General features: G+C 52.1%; 1 protein-coding gene across 6 annotated transcripts in view; it reads left to right on the top strand.

Moving 5' to 3' along the window:
* PPP1R7 (protein phosphatase 1 regulatory subunit 7) overlaps positions 1–17,363 on the top strand; it is a 28,959-nt gene extending 11,596 nt beyond the window's left edge. For 4 of the 6 annotated variants that reach the window (XM_059167452.1, XM_059167451.1, XM_059167454.1 and 1 more), the window contains 2 exons: positions 3,442–3,528; positions 17,051–17,363. In XM_059167452.1, coding sequence (XP_059023435.1) covers positions 3,442–3,528; positions 17,051–17,227 — 264 coding nt within the window. In that variant the 3' untranslated portion in view covers positions 17,228–17,363. Of the gene's footprint in view, positions 1–55; positions 549–3,441; positions 3,529–17,050 lie in introns of those variants that run through there. The other 2 variants (XM_059167455.1, XM_059167456.1) reach the window with 2 other exon arrangements.
* The last annotated feature ends 4,704 nt before the right edge of the window (positions 17,364–22,067 follow it).

Here is a 22,067-nt window from a genome sequence, read left to right as displayed (position 1 = left end):
TGTGTCCGGGGCGGTGTGGGTGAGTCCTGTTTTAAAGAAGACTCGTTACCTCTAGGGGTCTATGTTCAAGACCATCCCCACTCACGCTGGGACACGCATGAAGTTCATGTAGTCTCCGCTCTCCCCCGGGTGAGTGGGGAGCCAGTGCTGCACACTACGGTCCCCAGCAGTACCTCGGCCTCTTCCCAGGGCCCCCAGCCTGAGAGGGCTGGCAGGTGTCGGCAGCTGTCCGTCCCTCCCCATCCTGGCCACTTCACTTCCTGACCCATGGCTTTCCAGACCACAGGGGCCAAGAGATCTCAGCTTGGAACTGACTTCCTGCACGTCCCTTCTCCTCCTCCCTGCTTTTCAGCCACCCTCGCAGGGATGAGGAGGGCCTGTCCACCTCCCAGGGATAGCCCTGCTCTTGCCCCACATAGGACAGCCTTAGATGTGCTGAGCCAGGAGGGCCAGCGGCACTGGCCACTGCCTTTCTCAGCTGCCTGTAGGCAAGCCTGCTTTTCCTCCCTGTGGTAGTCGAAACAAATAAAATACTTTTTCTCTTTCAATTTTACTGGATTTTTTTTTCCTGTTTTGTTTATTGCCAGCAAAGGTAACCATATGGTTACTTTTGTTATTCTAAACCTAGCATTTCAGTCTTAGTAAAGGCTTCTTTGGCTTCTGTGCTTCAGCCCCTGGGTCTAGTCACCGTTAGCCATGTTTTAGAGGGAAAACCACATTCCGAATTTCATTTTAGCACTACCTAGAATTTCTGAGGAGTTACAGTTGGCCCATGATAAGCGTAGTCACCTTCCTTCACTTTGCAGTCAGACTGAGAGCTTATAGCCCAGCAAATCTGCCGGGCGCACACTGGGGCCGTGCAGGATGGAGGGTGGAGGCCCAGGTGGGAGAGGCTGGACTCTACGGAGCCTGGGGACAGGGTGCTGTCTGCGGCATGGGCAACGGAGTGCAGGTCCCCAGCAAATGGGAAAGAAGCAAAAGTGGAGAATTTTACCAGTAGACATGCTACACTGTGGTCTGGGTTCAATGCCAGATCATTGTTAGGCCTCTGAACAAAACAGAGAAAAAGAAAAAAGCAGTTGTGACTTTAAAGGTAATTAGTTATTAGAACATTTATCATTGGGCCAATGTGACAATCTCCCTAGGGCTTCATTCAATTGGAAGTCAAATATTCATTTAAGTTTTTTCTCTTAATTGATCTGGAATTTATTTTTGTTTGGGAAGTAAGGAAGTAATATATGTTTTTCCCAAATGGCAAATCCTCATCCCAGTACCACCTGTGATGCCACCTCAGCATTCAGGGCACCCCACCCCACGCGGCCCCCTCCCCTGTGCTGTCCGTGGTGTGTCACTGCACAATGACACCCTGTCTGCTGAACTTGCTCACCCCCACCCCGCCCAGTACCTACCCCCCTCCCTTTTTTTTGTGGGGGAAGCAATTCTCTAATGGTTTGCTTTCAGATGAGCTTTCAAAACACTGTCTAGCTCCCCAGAAAAACACAGGACAGTGTCGAGCGCATAACCGAGTCCCTCTGCTCAGGGTCCCGGGCCCAGTCCTGCCAGCCACAGCGTCCCTGGGACCGAGCCTTCGTGCAGAGTCCGCACTGCGACCGAAGCCTGCCTGCGTCTCTGCACGCATACCCGGTGACACTAGGCACTGCAGGACAGGCTCAGAGGGCTAGAGGTCACTGCGGGGGCAATCCCAGCCTGGCACTGCCTGCCACCCACCCTCTTCTGCCGAGACCCCTAAGTCCCTTTTTGCTACAGACCTCATCCCCCAGGCAGGAGCCTCCTGCCACGCTGCACTCAAACCACAGCCCGAGCGCGCATGGTGAGCCCAACACAAGCTACACAGAGGAACTCCTCATCTACGTGCCCATGCCCAGTGGCATGTGACACGGCATGGACCCTGTGGCTGCCTGGAAGGTGACTGACCAACACTCTTGCTAGGTGACATGGTGGGGGCAAAGGGCGTGCCCTCAATGAGTCAGACACCAGAGCCAGAGCCCCTCTGAGTCGGCATGGCTGCTGGCTATGGGCTGACGAGTGTGTTCACGGATTTGTTTTTGTTTTATTGAGACAATTGGTAACTTTCCCTTAAAACTTGGGAAGGTTTGGAATCAGAATCCCAGGAACACAGCAGAAAATGTAAGAAGGGATTCACAGTCAGAAATGGGTACACAAGAAGGTTGTCAACCAACTTCTAAATGTTTCCCTTTTGATTTTAAGAAAAAAATGCTGGTTAGTTTGATTAAACCTAGTTTAGCAAGCAATGCAAGCTTTAACAGTTTTCATTTTTACTATAGTGTTATTCAACTCTGTTAAATCTTGAAGCTGAGCTTTTAAAAAAAAATACGCCTGAGGCTTAGGTGATGTGAAAGACAGCACCTGCTGAGCGTTCCTAGGAGAGGGGATCATGGGGCGCAGGCTGGAAACAGGAGACACAGTGTCTGGCCTGCAGAGAGAGGGTGCTCAGTCACTCCAGACACTGCTCCAGCAGGCCGAGTACTCCTTCCGCTCTCTCCTATCAGCTGTAAATTCCAGGTCGGTGCCCGACCCACTCTCTCTCCACACCTGGGCCTTCCTCCTTGCCCCTTCCTCCTGGCGGCCTCTTCCTAGAAGAAGAGCATCCTCTGGGAGAACGGGCTGGGGCCACTAGTGCCCTCTTTCCCACCTTGGCTCTTACCTGGGTAGTTTCCTCCCCCAGTGAGCCCCAGGCTCCTCATCTCTAAGTGAAGATAAAAATACTATTCTGAGGATTACTTTTTTCATAAAGATTTTATTTATTTATTTATTTATTTATTTGTCAGAGATCACAAGTAGGCAGAGAGGTAGGCATAGAGAGGAAGGGAAGCAGGCTCCTTGCTGAGCAGAGAGCCCAACACGGGACTTGATCCCAGGACCCTGGGATCATGACCTGAGCCGAAGGCAGAGGCTTTAACCTGCTGAGCCACCCAGGTGCCCCTGATTATTATTTTTGTGGTATTGTACATGTCCTCAAGATAGACTGAGTAGATGTGGCTATAAGTGTCACCTCTTCTTCAGAGCCCACCCAGATGCCCCCATGCAACAGAGCCCCCTCACCCCTCACCCTGAGCCCCAGGCCTGCCCTGCTTCCAGGAAGGTGTCACTGTGCTCTTCCAGGACCATGCGTCTCGCCAGGATGGGGACCCTGGCATGCAGGGCTCTGGGAGTCTGGGGCTGGGAGCATCAGGTACCAGGAGTGATTGATGAGCGCTCTGCACAGTGGCTCTGAGGGTTCCATATGGGAGCAAAATGGGTGGCCTGCATCTCCATCCTGTTAGGACACTCCTGTGCCATGAGGGTGGAGAAGGTGGCTCACCCTGCATCTCTAAGCTGGGCCCCTGACGCAATGTGCACAGTCACACAACCATTGTTGAACTGAGATAATCCAGGAAAAATCTTATCTCCTTATTTTAGAACAAACTCACGATGTTGGACATTGCATCAAATAGAATCAAAAAAATTGAAAACGTCAGCCATCTAACAGAGCTGCAGGAGTTCTGGGTAAGTGGATACATGCTGGGGTTGATGTTGCTTCTGCTGAAATGGTACCTTGGAGCGGTGTGCTGTGAGTGAGGGCAGGAGCGTCTGCCCCAGAGCCCCCAGGAGGGTGAGGTGGGTTGGCACCGTCACCAGGTTTTGTGTGGGCTTTGTCTGTGGGTCGGCATCACCTGGGAGCCGAGTCTCCAGCCCCACATTACTCCAGATGGAGAGACCCTGGAATTGCCAAACCCAGCCCAGGAGCTCATGCATTCAATGCGGACATGCCCTACAGAAGGAGAAGGCGGTGGGCTTGTGCAGCCCGTCCTCCTGGGACTTTGCCAAATCTTCTCTGATATGTTGTTTGGGGAGTCAAATCGCAGAGCGAGTAAGAAGCAGTAGGGAGAGAAACAGGATGTAGGAAGTCTTAACTTCTGGACTCCTCTACACGCATTGCCAAACGATCCCTGAGACGAGGCCCTCTGTGTGAGAGCCCATGGGCGTCTGTACTGCCTGTCCCCAGACTGGTGTCCCCGCTGGGATCCCTGCACACATCTGACCCTGTGATGCTATGAGCCGAGTGTTGTCCCGGTTGTACTCAGTCCGACCAGGATTTGTGCTGAGTCTCGGGCACGATCCTTCCTCGTCCAGCCACGCTGCTGACCCTGCTCACAACCTGTGTGGTTTTCTTTCTTCATCTTAAAAGATCATCTGGGTGTGCCTTGAACATAAGTACCCTGCTGTGAGAATGTCCCAAGCCCCTTGTTAATAACACTGGGTCTTAGGTAGTGTCAGGTTGTGATGCCAGAGCAAATCTGGGGACACCAGACCCAGAATTAGAGGTAGGAAAGAAAAGGGTCACAGGCTGGGGACACCAGCCAGCCACCATGAGCCCAGTGGGTCTAGTGTGCAGCCTACCCCTACAGGAAGGCACAGCTGGGGATAGGCTGCTTGGATCAGAGCAAAGGGATTTGGCTCTGGAGAGGCCAGAGAACCATACCGAGAAACCCAAGGTCAAATGAGGAGCCCTGTGGCAGAGGGCCTGGGTGACAGGGACTCTAGATGATCCTTAAGCCGTGTTTCTAAAACATGTGGTCCCTTCTCCGTGACCTACCAAGGGACAAGAGCGTGAGACCTGGGGCACTGAGACCACAGGTAGGGGCCGGCGGGGCACCCCACCATCAGGGAGGCAGGCAGGCTGGCAGTTGCTCAAAGTTGGATAGTCCCCGCCCCTGTGACACCCAGGGCATCTGCTACTTAGACCCCAGATGGAGACAGTTAAGTGAGGCCGAGCTTACAGCACTTGACCGTGTCTAAATGCTCTCTTCTGATCTCCTGATCCCAGTAGCCCTGTGAAACAAGCGGGATTGTGCGTTCCAGAGGGGAGCCCGCAGACTGGGAGCTCCCTAGCCCTGCCATGCTCATACCACATGTGGGGGTGCCTAGTTGGTAACCAGTCTCTGAAAGAGATGTGGGAAGCCAGTCCTCATAAATTTTTAATCATCCAGATTCTGTGTTTCTTGATGTTCTATTTGTTCTGCCAATTACCAACAGAAGGATGTTGAAATATCCAGTCATGACTGTGGATTTGCTTTCTCCTGCCAGCACCGTCAGCTTTTGCTTCTTGTATTTTTAAGGCTTTTATTAGTTGCACAGACGTAGGATTATAATGTCTTTTTGAAACATTGTCTTTTCATCATATGGAATGTCCCTTTTCCTCACCGCCCTCTGTTCTTGTCCTGAGGTCTACTCTGTTAATCTGGCCATTCTGTCTTTCTCCTGATTACTGTTTCCATGGGAATCTTTCTTCATCCATTTACTCAACCTGTGTCTTCATAATAAGTAAAATGTATCTCTTATAGACCACACAGGGGTTTTGTTTTTTTTACCCAGTCTGACCCATCTCTGCCTTTCTTTCTTCCTTTTTTTTTTTTTAAACTTTTTTTTTTTTTTTTTTAAGATTTTACTTATTTGTCAGAGAAAGCAAGGCAGAGTGGCAGGCCGAGGCAGAGGGAGAAGCAGGCTCCCTGCTGAGCAAGGAGCCCGATGCGGGACTCGATCCCAGGACCCTGGGATCATGACCTGAGCCGAAGGCAGCTGCTTAACCAACTGAGCCACCCAGGCATCCCCCATCTCTGCCTTTCAAGCGAGGTGTTTATCCTATTTATATTTAATATAATTGCATTTATTTGCATCCTGTGCTATGTGGGTTTAAGTCAGCCATCTTGCTGTTTGTGTGTTATTTGTTCCTTTTTCTCTCTTTTCCTACCTTCTTTCGGATTGGGAAAAATGATGTTATTTTGGGGATAGTCCATTTTATTTCCCCTGTGGGCATATTTGCTTTTATCTATGTGTTTTGTTTTTAGTGACTGTTTTAGGAATCACAAAGTGTATTTTTAATTTATCATAGTCTGCCTTCAAGTAATATTACACCACATCACAAATAACAGAAGAAGGAACACGCTTCCTTTCCTCTCCAACAGCTAACATTATCTTATGTTTTACTTTTAATAGGCTGTAACCCCATGATAGGTCACTGTATCAGTTATCTTTTAAGGAAATTTAATTTTTTTTTTTTTTTTAAGAGAGAGAGCACCCAGGTGGGTGGGGAAGGGCAGAGGGAGAGAGAAAATCCCAGGCAGGCTCTACACTGAGTGCAGAGCTCAACATGGGGCTCGATCTCATGACCCTGAGATCATGATGTGAGCCAAAATCAAGAGTCATATGCTTAACAGACTGAGCTACCCAGCTGCCCCAAAGGAAATTTAATAACAAGAAAACTGACTTGTTTTACCATTTTTGGCATTTTTTAGTGTTTTGTATAGTTCGCACTGTGGCATTTACCTTCCACCTGAAGAATTTTAACATTTTTTATTGGGCAGCATGCTGTAAACTAATTATTTCTGCTTTGATTGATCTGGAAAAGTCTCTTTGCTTTAATTTTGGAGGGTAGAGTTACAGGTGCATGGTCCTGGTGTGGCAGCTTGGTGGGAGGCTGTCTTACAACGCTGAGAACTTACCCTATTGGGCCCCGGTTCTCGCTGTTTCTGATGGGAAGTGGTTCATTGTTCTTGTCCTTGTTCCCTCATGTGCAATGCGTCTTCCTCCCTCTAGCTGTTATTTTATGTTCTTTTTATCACTTTTCTTTCTTGCCACTTGCCTGTCATGTGCTGTTGAGCTTTTTGGATCTATGGGTGTATAGTTTTCAAAGTCAAATGCAGAAAACTTTTGAAAATAATTTCCTCAAACAGTGTTTCTGCCTCTCCTTCCCCCAGCTTCTTCCTAAAACCCCCAGTGACGGGTATGTTGTCGAGTGCTTGGCAGCTGGGCCTCTGGCTTTTATGTTGTGTGCTCTCATTTGTATGACTTCTTCTCCTGTGTCTGCGATGTCATGATCTCTTCCATGACGTTCATGTGCTGTTAACCTCATGTACTCAACTTTTTATTTCAGATGTTATATTTTTCAACTCTGAAGAAAATTTGGTTGTCTTTTTGTAGCTTCTGTTTCTCCTCTTATGTGTGTTTCCCTTAAAGTCTTCCTTTTTCAAATGGCTAATAATTTTTGTATTGGGTGCTGGCCATTAGGATGGTAAATTACTGGGGCACCCGGCTGGCTCAGTCAGTAGAGCATGCCACCCTTGGGGTTGCAAGTTCAAGCCCCACGTTAAACGTAGAGATTATGCAAAAATAAAATTCTTTTTAAAAAAAGAGAGATGTTCAGTTATTGACTCTCTGGATTTTTGTTGTTTTCCTTTAAAGCATATTGAACTTTTTATCTAGCAGATTGTTGAGTCACCCCATGGTCCTTTCAAGACTTGTTTTCAGCTTTATTAGTGTGAGTCTAAGAAGTCTGTCCTCTAAGGCTTCTCTGCTCTGTTTCTAGCCTGTGACCCTTGGATGTCTAGCGAATGCCCGGGCATTTAGTGAGGTCTCTGCCTATGGTTGGTGGGAGCACAAACACATCCTTTCCCTGCATGAGCTCGGGCCTTGCCCAGCTCGTGGCTTCTGGCGGCTGCTCTGGGGCTGATCCACACTCCCGATATCAGTCCGAGATTCCAGGGGACACCAGGTGCTCTTCTGGAGCTTTTTCCCTGCAGAGCTCACTCCTCTCCAGGAATTCCAGCTACCTCTGCCTCCCCAAACTGCATTCTCTGCCTCCGCTCAGAAGGCCACCAGGCTGTGCTTGGGCCCCTCTGTGGTCTGCAGAGGACTCCAGGCAGAAGGCCGGGGAGGAGAGAGCTCACCTCCCTTGTTTTCCTGCTCTCAGGAGTCGCCGTCCTGTCTTGCCTATTGTCCAACATATGCAAAATGTGGTTTCTTGTTCTTTGTCCTTTTGGCTTATGACAAAAAGGCAAATCCAGCTCTGTTTATTCTATCATTTGAAGTCCTATTTCTTTCTTTAATTTCATTTTCCTGTCTCACTCACCCACTGCAGTGTGTGAGCTCTGTGAGGCAGAGGAATGTGTTGCTCACTCTTCACTTCAGTGGCCCTTAGAGCAGTGCCTAGCATACAGCTGGCTGGATGAGAGGAAGGAACTTAGGAGGGGAAGTTGGTTAGTTGGGCAGAGACCATCTGTAAGTAACATTGGAAAACATGCTTGTGCAAATATGTGCGCTAAAGGCTTTAATATCCATGTATTGAAAACAGCTCATATGGAGGTGCCACTAGAAGAGGAGGGTAAAGGGGCACCTGGGTGGCTCTGTCAGTTAAGCATCCAACTCGTGACTTCAGCTCAGGTCATGATCTCACAAGCCGTAAGATGAAGCCCCATGTTGGGCTCCATGCTCAGCACGGAGCCTGCTTGGGATTCTCTCCCTGCCTCTCCCTTTCTTGTCCTTCCCCCGTTGTGCTTGCTTGCTTACTCCTGCTCTCTCTAAAATATATGTAAATAAAATCCTTTTTTAAAAAAATGGGGTAGAGCATAAACAAGCAAGTCACGGAGTAAGAAGTAACAGCTGCTTGTAAATACATAAAACATTTTCTATTTCATCAATTTTTAAAATACACAAAGACAGTGAGCTGCGGTGTTTGGGCTGTCAGGTGGGCAGCGGTCTGTGCTGCAGCCAGTGCCCCGGGGATGCTGGCAGGACTCTCGGCACCGCATGGGTTCTGTGGGGGCTTCAGAGCCCCAAAACCCCAGCAAAATGAGGAGAAAGTCGAAGATTTATTTACAAAAACACATAAATGTCAGGATTCCTTGTTCTACATTGGCAATAGCTTTGTATTTTCTAATGAGAAAGTCTATGTGTTCATTATAAAAAAGAAAAACAAGATTACAAAAAAGAAAGATGAATCTGTCTTTTCCTTGCCTTTAGGGTTTAGTGACCATTTAGAAGAGATTATAAACCCAGACCTTATAAAAGCAGTTGCCCAGATTTTCTTCTGAAACTTTAGGTTTGTATTATTCAGTTTTTCTACCGCAGAGAATAATAAATTATGGTATATTCCTGTGATGAAATATGCTGCTATGAAGCAAGGCCTTCAAATGATGTTTGCGAAAGAGATTTAACTACAGAAAAATGCTCATGATACAGTGTTGATGAAAAAGGAATGTGCAGAGTATTTTGGGGGAGATCCACGTGTTATTAAACTCTGCCTGTGGCCACATGCATAGAGAAAGGACCAGAAGTATGGATGCAGATACGAGAAGCCCTTGTCTCTGGATTGTAAACGTGTAGCTGGTTTTCCTGTTTCCCTTTATACTCTTTGGTTCCCCCAAGTCTTCCATAACAAGTGTGTATTTCTTTCATAACTGAAAAGCAAATGTGTAGAAAAGTGTATTCTAAGAGAATGAGAGGGACAACTTAGGCCAGCCCCTTCTCGCTGCAGTTGACGGCCTCCAGAACAGGCAGAAGAAAGAGCAGATCGACAGTGCTCTTCCTCGTGTGGGAAGTCTCAACTAGGTGTGATTCTTATTTTTTTTAAATACTGTATTTCCTACATCTCACCAATGAGCATTCTTCTGCCAGGAGGAAAAGGAGAAACAGGTGTATTTCAGGGGCGGCTGCTGAAGTGTGCTTCATGCCAGCAGGACTGCAGAGGCTGGCAGAGGCCCGGGACCCTCCACACTGTCTCCCCGGCCACTGTGGCCACATGAGCAGACCTGGCCCTAGGTGGCCGCGGCAGGTTGGAAAGAAGGGAATGAGTCAAGGGAAATGCCAGTAGTGAATCAGCAGAAACTGGTGACCTCTGGGGGGAGAGGCAAAGATCACGGGCAGGGAGGCGTTTGAAGCCGAGCACAAAACAACAGTGGAGTTGGGAGCTGCCTTGATAGCCTTGCCCTCACCAGATCATCACGGCTCCCAGAGGTCCGCGTGGACAGGCCCCAGCCACATGGCGTGCTGCCCTAACTAAGTAATAGTGTGGGCACATAGATGGAGTGTGAGGCAAACACCAGCAACGTTAACCTGCATGAATGGTCGCCTGTGGGGCCAGAGGGGCCAGTGGAGGGCGAGCAACCCACTGCGACTTCTCTGAGGACATCTGTTTGCGCATTTTGGTTTTTTAGAATGCTTTGCACATTTTTCTAAGTGTTTTTAATTTACAATTCCAAATGACTTGAAACAAATGACTAACAATATTTCAAATTAGTACGACAACCACACAAAGGAAAGAATTATTTAAGTGACGTTGGAACCAGAGCTCTGACTATGGTGTATGTGAAATAACTCCAAGAAGAGCTTGAATGCCACTCATTAGTGCCAATGTTGGTATTGTCGTTTTCAGACTATTTTAAATATGTTCCAGGATAAATAAATGTACTAACGTGAGTCAAATCCTTCCTAACACTTCATATACAAGAAAATAAATACAGATATAAGCAAGTGTAACCTGTCATGTTGAATTTGGATTTGGAGGCCGTTTTAGGCATGGGGGTAGGGCCCTCTGCCTGTCAGCTCAGCATAAACAGCTATAGACATGGCCAGATGTAGGTGGTTGATGTCTGCAGGCTGTGGGCTCAGGACGAGCACCATGGTCACACCCTGGGCCTCAGCTGAGGGCACATTCCACGGACAACTGGGCACAGACGCAGCGGCTGTTTCCCTGGACAAGGGAGGCAGCTATCGGAGCTGGGGTTCCCAGGGGCCCGTGAGAAACACACAGGCAGGTGCACAGCTGGGAGACTGCTGCACAGGAACCAGACCCCAGTGATCAGCCCGGGGCTTTCTTAGCCGACAGCTCGGCTGCATGTGTGTACATGCAGTGGACAGCTGCGTGGACTAGAGGCAGGTGGAGGTTCCAGATGCCACGCAGCACATGGAAGCAACCGCGTTCCAACCTGCCAGAGTGGAGGGACATGCCAAACATGCCAGAAGCTCCGGCGACACTCCACACAGCCCTGCAGCAGGGGTGGGTTAGACACTCTGCTGGGGCCTGTGACCAAGCCTCCACGGGAGCAAGAGGCTCTGCCAGAACACTGATTTTTAAGATTGTATTTATTTTATTTGAAAGTGAGAGTGAGAGAGAGCATGAGAGGGGAGAGGTTAAAGAGAGAAGCAGACTCCCTGCTGAGCCCAGAGCCTGATGTGGGACTCGATCCCAGGACTCCAGGATCATGACCTGAGCTGAAGGTAGTTGCTTTACCAGCCAAGCCACCTGTGTACCCCTGGAACACCACTTTCTAAAGGAGGCCGACAAAACTCAGACTCTATGTCACCTCCACAGTATTCAGTGTGCAAAGAAGCAGGAAAGCATGACTCATAACAGGGAGAAAAAATCTCAGTAGAAGCCACGGGAGGCCATCGACAACAGGACCCCTGCCTGTGAGTGTGTGTGGGCCTAGCTGACAGACACACGACAGCAGAAGCAGCGGGATTGACCCTCCGTGATAGGTTTTGAAAAGGTGGGCCTCTCTCATGGAGGCTCTCTGTGGCTCTCTCTTCAGTCCCTACCATTACAGGAAGTAACAGAAACCTCTTTTGACACCAGCAGCACACAAGGCATGCATCCCCTTTGTTGAAACAGCCTACAGATTCTCAAGCAAATAAGTGATTTTGATGTGCCACTAGTGGTGTATGAACTGAGTTTTGAGAATTCTCCCACACCTTTTTTTAAGATATTACTGAGTTTGGGGGAAATCAAGTGTATGTTTTCTGTATAAATACCAGCCAAAAAAAACATCATAAAGCAAAGAAATACATCCCGTGAAGTTTGGGACTTGAGCACCATCTGGAATCTACTGGGAAAACATCGAACAGGACACATTCTATAGCATAATTCCAGTAGTGGATTCAAGCAACACTCGTCACTGGAGAGTTGGATGTCTGCCATGTGTCACCCCACGTAGAATTTGCTAACTGCAAAAGGGAAGTGTGCTCCCCAACTTAACCATGTGATCAAATTTACCACCCCTGATAGTGGGACAACCTGATGCTAAGTGTCTCCCAATTTGGTTCATCTGTAAAGCATATTTGCCAAAAATGTCTAATCTACTCTAACCGAGCATTTAGACCTAACTTGAAATTTGCAGGAACTACAGGGGCTAGAACAAGAAGCTAGATGACGCCGTAAGAAAACAGGTGGATGAATCAATGAGTGAGATTCTACAAGGCAGTTAACTGGATTTCTTAAGTCAATTTCATTTAACAGAGAAAATTGTGAGTAGAAGGTGGAAAATGTTCTAGATTAAAAGAGTCTAAAAATTGTATCTCCTGGGAGATACTCTAGGAAGGAAAGGGTCCCACCCCAACCCTGCTCCTTTACATTCCCGTCATGAAGAACTTAGAAACATGAAGGTGATCAGTTTTCCCTCCATGAACATTGCTCCCCTTCCTGGGGCTCGGGAGACCCTGGAGTATGTATGGAAACAATGTATGGTTTTGTGTTCCATTTTGGAAAAATACAAGGATAAGACTCTCTAAAAGTCATCTGTATCAAAGACGTTGTTACAGTGTCCCACCAGTGGCAATAAAACTTTCAGTTCCACACTCACCGTATCTGGAAGAAAACTGTCCTGAGGCCAGGCTGTGGTTCATCCTGAGTGATGAGGTCTGGAGTTTACAAAGACAGCCCCCACGGCAGACAAGGACAGGCTGGCATTAGTACTGCTGTGTGAGATCGGAAGCATGTGGTGTGGCAGATAGGAGCTGGATAGTGAAACAGAAGAAGACATGGGCGCTCCACGGCCACCTGGCCCGGAGCGGATGCCAGAATCAGCCACTGTGATGGCAGGAAGAGGTTTTGAAGCAGACAATGCCACAGAAGAACTTATTTCTTCTAAACAATGTCCTGCTGCTTTTGTGAAATGAATCTACTTTCTGCGTGTTTTAAGGCCCAAGTGCAGCTGGTCCAGGCACCACTTAGTGATTCTCCCATTCAGTGCTCTCTTTCTCTTAACTGGCCTCCCCGGCACGGCCATGGCATCTCACTTTGCACTTGACCTTGTGGGCGGCTCAGGTTGTACAAGTGTATAGGCTTAGGCATAGTAGAATAACACTTAAGAATTTGTCCTAAAAGAGTTGTATCCGTGTCCCTTTCCAGGGAAGGTGCTCGCTCAGGCTGACAGGAGAGGGCCTTCTCGTTGTCCAAGCACTCATGACACAGCTTCAGTCCCTCCACCAGGGCCAAGACCCAGGTTCTGGAAATCTAGCTTTCCCAAAGCCGGTGACACATGAGGCCCACAAGAAGTTCTATGAAAGTAGGGTACCTTACACAGGTGGGTCTGGAAGGAGGTGTCATCACAGGAAGTCGTTAGAGACCGTCGTCTGGCCATGACTGTGAACTAGTCACAGACCAGCCCTCCAGCCTTGGGCAAGTACAAAGATGGTTTGGCTCTGTCTTCGTGGACAGTGTGCAGGCTGCATCCCCAGGACGGTGTGGCAGTTCATTTGAGCTGAAGAAGCAGAGAGCAAAGTTTATGGCAAGACACGGCCCTGCAGAGGGGGCACCTGTGCAGAGAAGGCGCCCCAGAGGTCCATGTGGGGATCCCCTGTCAGTCCATGGCTGAGGGGCTAAGCCATCTGGGCACAAGGCCATCCCCCTCAAGGCTTACCCAGCTGCACTGCTGGGGGTGTAGGGCAGCTCAACCCTGCCCAGGTGGAGGGATCTTGCCAACACTCTTGGCATCCATCCAGCTAGACTCCAGAAAGACCCATCCTGAGCATTAAGGACCACAGGCTCAGATTAGACCTACTTCAAATCCACCCTAATAAAGTCTGAAGCCACACTCCAGAGGAGGCTGGTCCCCCCAAGTTAGAGGGGCCCCAACAAAGTATGACCCCAAGCCCACGCACCCTCAGGGTGATCATCCAGTTATTAAGTTGCTTGTTAGAACAAAAAACAACCCTCTTTGAAGAATCCAGTCTCTGTAGCGTATTATCCACAATGTCTAGTGTTTGATCCAAAATCACTATATATGAAAGTAGGAAAATGTGATATGTGCTTAAGAAAAAGTAGTGGTGAGAAACCAAACCCTCAGTGTTTAGTACAGATTACTCTCTGGGCCTGGAGGTGGGCTGTGTGGGGTCCTGTTCTCGTTACCAGCTCCAGACCATTCTTCCTCCTCCTCCTTCTTAAAGACCGCCCAGTGCATGGCCCCTGTGGCCTCAGCCCCTCCTTCCCTTGATGTCAGAACCCCACTTGTGCTCCAGCACAGCTCCTGCCACACATAATCCTTGTTTCAGTGTCCACGTGGCAGGGTCCCCAGGGACCTGGCATCATGCTGCCTTTGCCCCCTCACCCTCAGGTGAGCCCATCATATCTACTCCCCCAAGTCTTCCTGCCTTCAGGTCCGAGCTCAGCTGCTCTTCTCCGGGTCTGTTTCCTCTGCCCTCAGTAGCCATCCTGGCTGAAGAGAGACCCCACAATCCAGCCTCCCATCGCAGCAGACTAGGTGGTTCTTTGAGGTTGCCTCCTCTTCAGTCAGGGGCTCCCTGCCAGCAGTGCCCCACCCCAGCCACGAATGTGCTGCAACACCTCTCACCCTCTGCCCTTGGCCAGGATCCCCGCCTCCCTCCACTATCTCTGGCCTCCTCACCTGGCTCCATCAGCCATGTCCTCACCACCCTCCCTCAGACACAGTCCAGCCAGTGCTCCCCATCCCCAGGAGTGGCAGGTGCCCCCAGCATGGCCCAGCAGCTCTGCTACCTGGGCGCACCAAGATGAGCTCCCCACAGCAGCCACAGAGCGGATTCAGTGGCCCTTGCACCCCTCACCTGCTGCTGACCTCAGCAGACATGTTGTATCAGTTCCTCAAACATGTTCTTCGTGTGGCTTCCAGGATCTCACTCTCGGTTCTGCTGTCACCCTGGTCACTTGTCAATCTTTGCTGATTTTCAGTTTGTTTCCTCCCACAGATCTCTAGAGTACCTGGGGTTTAGTCTTGACTTTTTCTCTCCTCCCTCTCCCCAGTGAGCCTCTCTGGTCTAAACAATACCCCTCGTATGCCCTCAGCACACACACTCGTGTTCCCAGCCCGGGCTCTACCCTGGGCTCCTGAGCTTCGGCCACGACAGCATGTTCAGCATGGGGCATTGTCAGTTGACCACCTGCCACCTGGCCCGAGCAGCACATCCAGCCTGGTGTCCAGGAGCCCCCCTGTGCTCCCCTCTGCTCAGTTCAATGTCAGTACCAGCCTCCCAGTTCTTCGGGCCAAAATTCTTGGAATCTTCCTTTATTTCTTTTTCTCTTACACATCATACACAAGCCGACCTCTTCCCTCTCCCTTCTACCCAGAATCCAGCCTCTCTGCCCTCTGCTGCTAGCTCCGTGGCCCCAGCCTCCATCCCCCACAACCAGCACTATGACCCCAGCTTCCTGATGTGATCCTTTTATAGTCCACAACCCTCCAAGGGCTGCCATCGCACCTTGGGGTGAAAGCCAGAGTCCCACAAAGTCTCCACAGTCTGCCCACCTTCACCGCCGCCTCGTGTCATAGGCTATCGAACCCCCACTCACAGAACAGCCTGGTATTAGAGGCTTCTCACGCCATCTGTCCAGATGCTAGCCTGCCATGTGCCAGACCCAAGGCAGCATCACAGAATTCCAGGCTGACTAAGGTGACCTCAGAGCATTGAGATTGGGAAGGTCTTTCAAGGATCCTTTGTCCTGCCTGTCGAGTGCCTGAGCTCCTCTCTGGCGTCCCTGCCCGAGGGGCCTGGGGGATCCTGGAATGGCTCCACTTCCTTCTCATTGCACGTGTGGGCAGCTCTTGTCATCACCACTTCTCTGTAAGTGGAGCTGAAATGGACCACCCTGTAGCCTCTGCCACCCCAGGTTCACAGAGGACAGGTCTGCTCCCTGTCAGTTGGGAGGAGCGCTCTTGCTTTCTGCCTCTGTGCACGGGGGACCCTGGGGCAACCATCCCTCCATGTGTGAGTTCTAGAACAGGCACAATTGAACCTGGGGGTGAGGCCAGCAGGGCACGAAGCTGGTGTCACACCCCCTTGGTCATGATGCAGACACTCCCAGAAGCTCTCAGTTTGCCCTTATTTAAAGTTCCTGTCACCCAAAACCCTCGTGAGCAGTGACAGGCTGGAGCCAACTTCCCTGGGTCATCTGAGCCCGCCATGCGCCCCCTCCCAGCTCTGTCGTCAGGGGCCAGGGGCTGCTGGCATGAAATCAGCCCTGTGGGGTCTCTGCTCCCCCGAGATCAGCAGATAGTACAGGTCAGGGCTTCGATTCCTCTGGGAGCCGGTCGCTGGCTGTGTGCCTCTCCAAGCCCTTGCCTCCCCCTTCAGCCAGGTGCTAACTGCCTCTTGCCTTCAGGGACACTTCTGCCATCTTGTTGTCACTTGTCCCTCTGCTGTATTCTTGGAGAACTGGTAGAAACCAGGGTGGCTCGCTTCTTGGAGCCCCCTGCCCTGCCGCCTGAGGAGGAGCCACGATGATCCACGGACAGGTGTGGACTGAGCGTCAGAGGCCCATGCTCTGACGGGCATCTGAACCCAGGGGCCTGCCATGCCCTCGTCTTGATGGTGGTTTGAGAGTCAGAAAATTCTTCCTGGCTCTTGGCAGTCAGGAGGGTGGACCATAACGTGCTTTGAGCCCTCATCCATTTTGTATCCTGGGGACATCGCCTGGGCAGTGGGAGGCCAGAGGCGGGGCATTTCCCTCTCAGACGCCTGCAGTGGGGATCCCAGTAGGGCAGGCCAGTGGCAACTGATGGGACGGATGGGCCATTTGGCTGCCATGGCCGCTGCCATGCTGGCTGGGTTATGGCCAGAGCATGGAGTCAGGCCTTGGGAACAACCCCAAGTTCGTTTGTAGGAAGTAGAGTCAAACCTGTTTGAACGCTTTGCCTAGAGATGGGGCAGGGCTTGGGAGCAGTGTTGCTCTGTCTTTACTCTGCCAATCTTACCTTGGATCCGTCCGTCTGGTGACGCAGCCCCAGCTCCAGGTGGGAGCGAGAGCATTCCCCATGGGGAAATGGGGAGGCCAGGGGTGAAGAGGTGACAGAGGGCTCCCTCAGGAGCCAGGGAAGATGCCATGTTGGCTTCTGGGGAGGGAGGGCCAGGCCCTATCGCTGGACTCCTGCTCAGACGTGGGGGCGGGAGGCTGGGGCTGTTCCATCCATGAGACTTCCCTAATGTGTGTGCGGTCCCCCAGATGAACGACAATCTGCTGGAGAGCTGGAGCGACCTGGATGAGCTCAAAGCGGCCAGGAACCTGGAGACGGTGTACCTGGAGCGGAACCCCCTGCAGAAGGACCCGCAGTACCGGCGCAAGATCATGCTGGCCCTGCCTTCTGTGCGGCAGATCGATGCCACCTTCGTCAGGTTCTGAGTCCTCCTGGCTCCTGCCGGGTCCCTCTCATCACAAGAACTGCCCAGCCATGGTTTTTATCCGCCCGTTGCTCCTCAAGCCGGCACTCTATCAGCAGTCACAAACCCAATGGCAATAAAAAGGCACTGAGTGATAACCGCCGTGTGTGACGCCGCCCTGCTTCGGGACGCCCGTGGCCAGCATGCCGCCACCTGGTGTTGGTGTGCCCATGGCACTCCCGCCACCTCTATTTCCTCTTCCTGAGAAGGGCAGGCCAATGGGTGTGAGGGTGCTGCCCAGGGTGGGGGCCCTCAGGGGCTGGCCTGGCAGTCCAGAGCTGTTTGGTCTTGCCAGGTGATGCCAGGATTTTTCTAATCATACGTATTTCAGAACAAAACCATGGGCACAGGATCACAGGGTCCCGTGTGCTGCAATCCGCTGGGCCCCTTGACATCCATTGCCACGCGCCAGGCCCCTTGCGGACCGCAGGCTCTCCAAGGCCAGGGCTTTGCTCCAGACCAGCTCTAAAGAGCTTACCTCTTGACAGCTCCTAATGTCGCTTCCCAGTCCTACCCTGTCCTGTGCCGGCTTGTTTCTCAGAAGACTCACCTCGGTCTGAATTCAATGCCGCAGGACCTCAGCCTGTCTTGGGGTCTCCAGTTTCTCTTCTGCAGAAGGAGGACTGAATCGAGGGGTCACCACGGGTCCCTTCTAGAGCGGTGCCTTCCAGTACAGGCTGCCCACCACCACGTGTGGCTGCTTCCATTCAAATTTAAATGTGTTCAAACAAAATGAAATCTAGCACTCGCCTTGCCTCCTGTGCCTCCTCTGGTGCACCACCTCGCCGGGGAAAGCCCTGCCCCCTCCATCCTCATGAACAGCCCAAGCAGGTCAGAGGGCCCCAGGTGGCCAGGTGATCACTGCCAGGAGTTGCAGATGTGGCAACAGTTGGCTTGTAGTTCAAGCTCACGTCCAGTTCCCGAGTCTTATCTCCGCCAGAACAAACCGTGTGGCCTGAAGCCAGGAGCACCTGCCTCGGGGAAGCAGACCTCTGGCCCCGGGGTGGGAGGGCACGCTCCCGGAAGGGGCCTTGGGATGATGGCCTTGAGGTCGCAGAAGAAAATTGAGACCCAAGGATTCAGGATTGGCACGACCTTGCTGAAAGCGTTATTCCCAGAAGCCCTGCACCCTAGCGCAAAGCCGAGACCTTCCAGAACCACGGAGGCACACTCAGCAGGAGCAGGGCCCACAGAGCCCTCTGTGGAGCTGGGATGGCGTTCTGGCCCTGGCATGGGAGGGACCTCAGCCATGAGGTCATTGATTTTTAATTTGGGAGGCAGAGTGTGGCTGGTGGCGGCAGGGACTCTGCCCGCGCATGCCTGCCATGGCACAAGCAAGGAAAGGGGGTGATCACCAGATGCTGACAGTTGCTGCTAATGGAACTTCCCCGAAGGTAGGGAAAGAAACCCAAAGAGCCTCAAGCAAACAGGCCAGCAGGAGAAAGGCCTCAGCGGGCCCATCCTCGTGGGGATGAGACGGGGACGCTTGCCCAGAGCATCTGTGCGTTCATAGACACAGGAGACTTTGGGGATGGAGGAGGTGGGGCAGGGTGTCCTGAATCCAGCACTGTCCCAGTTGTGTGCCATCTGCATATACTGAACCTTGAACACCCTTGGACAAGAGTCAAGAGAGGATGTTACCTGCCGGCTCCCGAAGGCTGCAGACTGGGTTAGGGGGTCTCAGGGCGCCGGGCACCAGGCGGGGCAGTGGGCAGGACATCCCCTGCAGAGCCAAGTCCAGAGGGCCACAAACACCAGTGTGAACGGGAACCTCAGAGGAGGGGCTGTGGGCTTCCCAAAGCAGGACCCTGAAACCTGCTCTTGATGGGTTCGTTTACATGGCAGTGGGATTCCCGTCGCACAGGGAAGGCCTTGAGTAGAGCAGACAGCAAACAAAGATGCTCATGTGGGTACAACCAGCAAAGGCCTCATCCAAGAACCCTGGTGGAAACAAGCCCAAGGCAAGAGGAGCCGCGTCAGGGAGGCCAGAGTGCTGAGCCGCCCCCCACCACCTCCTACGCCCTCTCCGAGAAGCACGCACTGTGATAGGCCCTCCCTGTGCGCCTACCCCAAATTAGCTGGGTAGAAACCTCCCCACGCGAGGTGTCCAGGAGGGTGCCGCAGGCAGGCGCTGCGCTCTGGGAAGGACCCTGGGAGCACCTATTGAGCCTCAAATAGTTTAGCCCTGGGCTCCCCAAGACATGCTTCTCGGTAGGAAGCAGCCACGGTGCCCACTCGGAACCCTGAGGAGGCCACAGCCGCAGAGACCACGGGTCCATGGGAGAGGGCTGTGAGGGCTCCACAGGGGTACACACAGACAGGAGGGCTCGAGGGACCACCAAGAACAGCCAGGAGGGAACATCCCTCTTCCTGAGGCCTGAAACAACCCCAAGAAAAAGACCCTGGGCTGGGGGGAGGCGGGGGAAGGAGGGGCAGAGGAGGCGGAATGAAGAATGAAGTGTGGGACAGCCTGGCTGCAGGGGGGCTCCACGTCCTGTGAGGCACTTGGGATACATCAAGGAACAAAAGAAGCCCCCCCACCTCTTATAAGATTTTTTAAAAATCTCTGCCCTGGGACAGCCACACAATTGTTTAGTTAGAAGGTAACTTGCCCTTCAGGAGAAAGCGAAGCCTGTGGGCAAGCTCAGGGGCAGCAGGGGATGGGGTGACCCTGATGAGGGGCAGACCCCAGTCAGCTGGGGAAGGAGGCTGAGGGGGCTTCAGAGAGAAGGAGGTTGAGCAGAGGGCAGGAAGAGGGAAACCTCAGAGCACCCCAGGCAGGGGGACCCACAAAGGAGGCCCGGGAACCCCAACCGGTGGGCGTGGGGCACTTAGCAGGAAGATCCCGTGGGCGTGGAGCACTTGACAGGAAGATCCCGTGTTGGGAGCTAGCTGTGGTGGGGCTGAGCGGCTGCAGGGGAGGAGGCTTTCCTAGCAGGGAACATACCCTGAGGAGGGGTGGGGAGTGGGGGGAGGGATTGGGACATAGACACCTATTGAGACAAGAGGCCAGCAGCAAGAATGGCAGCAGGCGGGCTGGGGATGGGCCAGGTGGCCACCTGGAGGAGGGTGCTTGCTCTGTCCGAGAGGATATTTGAGAGAGAGATGGAATCAGGAAAGGATCTTGGGGGGCAAGGTGGGGCCTGAGGGCAGGGGTTGAGTGAGGGGGATGGCACGAAGGGCACCCATCAGACTGGGTACAGGGTGGGTCAGTGTCCAGGGAGCAGCAGTGCCCCCCACGGACGGTCTCTACCAGCACCATGCAGCCCAGTGACCGTGTTTGAACTAGCCACGTGCCCATCCCTGGGGAGAAGGCATGCTAGTACTTCCCCCATCTGTGGGATCTTGTCCCTTTCCAGGCTGCCTTGTGGCCGGGGGCCCATGCTCAGCCCACAGCACCTGCTTTCCTGAGAGGAAGGGTCGATGCCACTGACACAGGGCCTGGAACCTGGACCTGGTGGCCACACACGTGAGGAAGAGTGATTTCGGTCACCACAGCTGGAGGCTTTTCCACACTTCTGCCAATGTATTCCTAAGTAATTCCATATTCCACAAATGGATATAGGAAGTTATTGTCAAAAAAGGCTTTTCCAGGGTGCCTGGGTGGCTCAGTTGGTTGAGCGACTGCCTTTGGCTCGGGTCATAATCCTGAAGTCCGGGGATCGAGTCCTGCATCGGGCTCCCGGCTTGGCAGGGAGTCAGCTTCTCCCTCTGACCCTCCCCCTTCTCATACTCTCTCTCTCTCTCTCAAATAAATAAATAAATAATCTTTTAAAAAAAAGAAAAAAGGCTTTTCCACACTTCCGCCAATGTATTCCTAAGTAATTCCATATTCCACAAATGGATATAGGAAGTTACTGTCAAAAAAGGCTGGCGTTGGGGCGCCTGGGTGGCTCAGTGGGTTAAAGCCTCTGACTTCAGCTCAGGTCATGATCTCAGGGTCCTGGGATCGAGCCCCACATTGGGCTCTCTGCTCAGCGGGGAGCCTGCTTCCTCCTCTCTCTCTGCCTGCCTCTTTGCCTGCTTGTGATCTCTGTCAAATAAATAAATAAAATCTTTTAAAAAAAAAAAAAAAAAAAGGTTGGTGTAGCAGATCCGGGGCCTGGGCTCTTCCCCAAACCTGGGACCCAACAGCACACCTGTGCCCATTGTCACTTGCTGGATTTTTTTTTTCCTTATTTTTAAAAACAGCAAGAGTAATGCAACTTGAAAAAAATGTCAAAACATGAAACATTATATAAAATAGGCATTTCAACACCACCCCGGGATGAGTGCTGTTTCCAGTGTCCTGCGTGCACCTGGCCCCCCACAGCTCCAGCTTTGGTGAGCGGTGACCCCCAGCGCCAACCTGCCGCTCTTCTCTGGCCGACGTCCCTGGGGCCACCACAAGCAGAGTGCTGGGAACCCCTGAAAGCTGACCTCTTCCCAGGCCCCTGGAAGTGTGGCCAGAGCAGAACGTCAAGTTGTCTTTGGCTAGAAAAACTCTGGGCCACACCTTCCCGTCCGGAGGCCCTGTGGGGCCAGGCTGAGGCCCCACAGTGGATACCCCTCCTCCCTCGCCTGCTTCACCCCAGTTCCCGGCTCTGGGGCATCCCCAGGGCAGCTGGTACACAGGAACCCAGCTCAGTGATCCCAGACAGAGAGCCCAGTGTGGATCCTCCAGCTCAGGGATACCCACTGTGGTTGGGCCGCAACCCAGGACCCATGGAGCAGGGTCTCCTGGGAGGGGGATGCGGGTCAGAGATGTAGCCTGGACGACGGTGGGACTCTGGGTTTTGCACAAGAGAGCCACAAGAGAGTGG

This window comes from Mustela lutreola, chromosome 3, assembly GCF_030435805.1.
Source record: "Mustela lutreola isolate mMusLut2 chromosome 3, mMusLut2.pri, whole genome shotgun sequence".
NCBI classification, from domain to species: Eukaryota; Metazoa; Chordata; class Mammalia; order Carnivora; family Mustelidae; genus Mustela; species Mustela lutreola.
The sequence above is the reverse complement of the archived record's forward strand: the minus strand, read 5'-3'. Positions and strand labels throughout refer to the sequence as shown.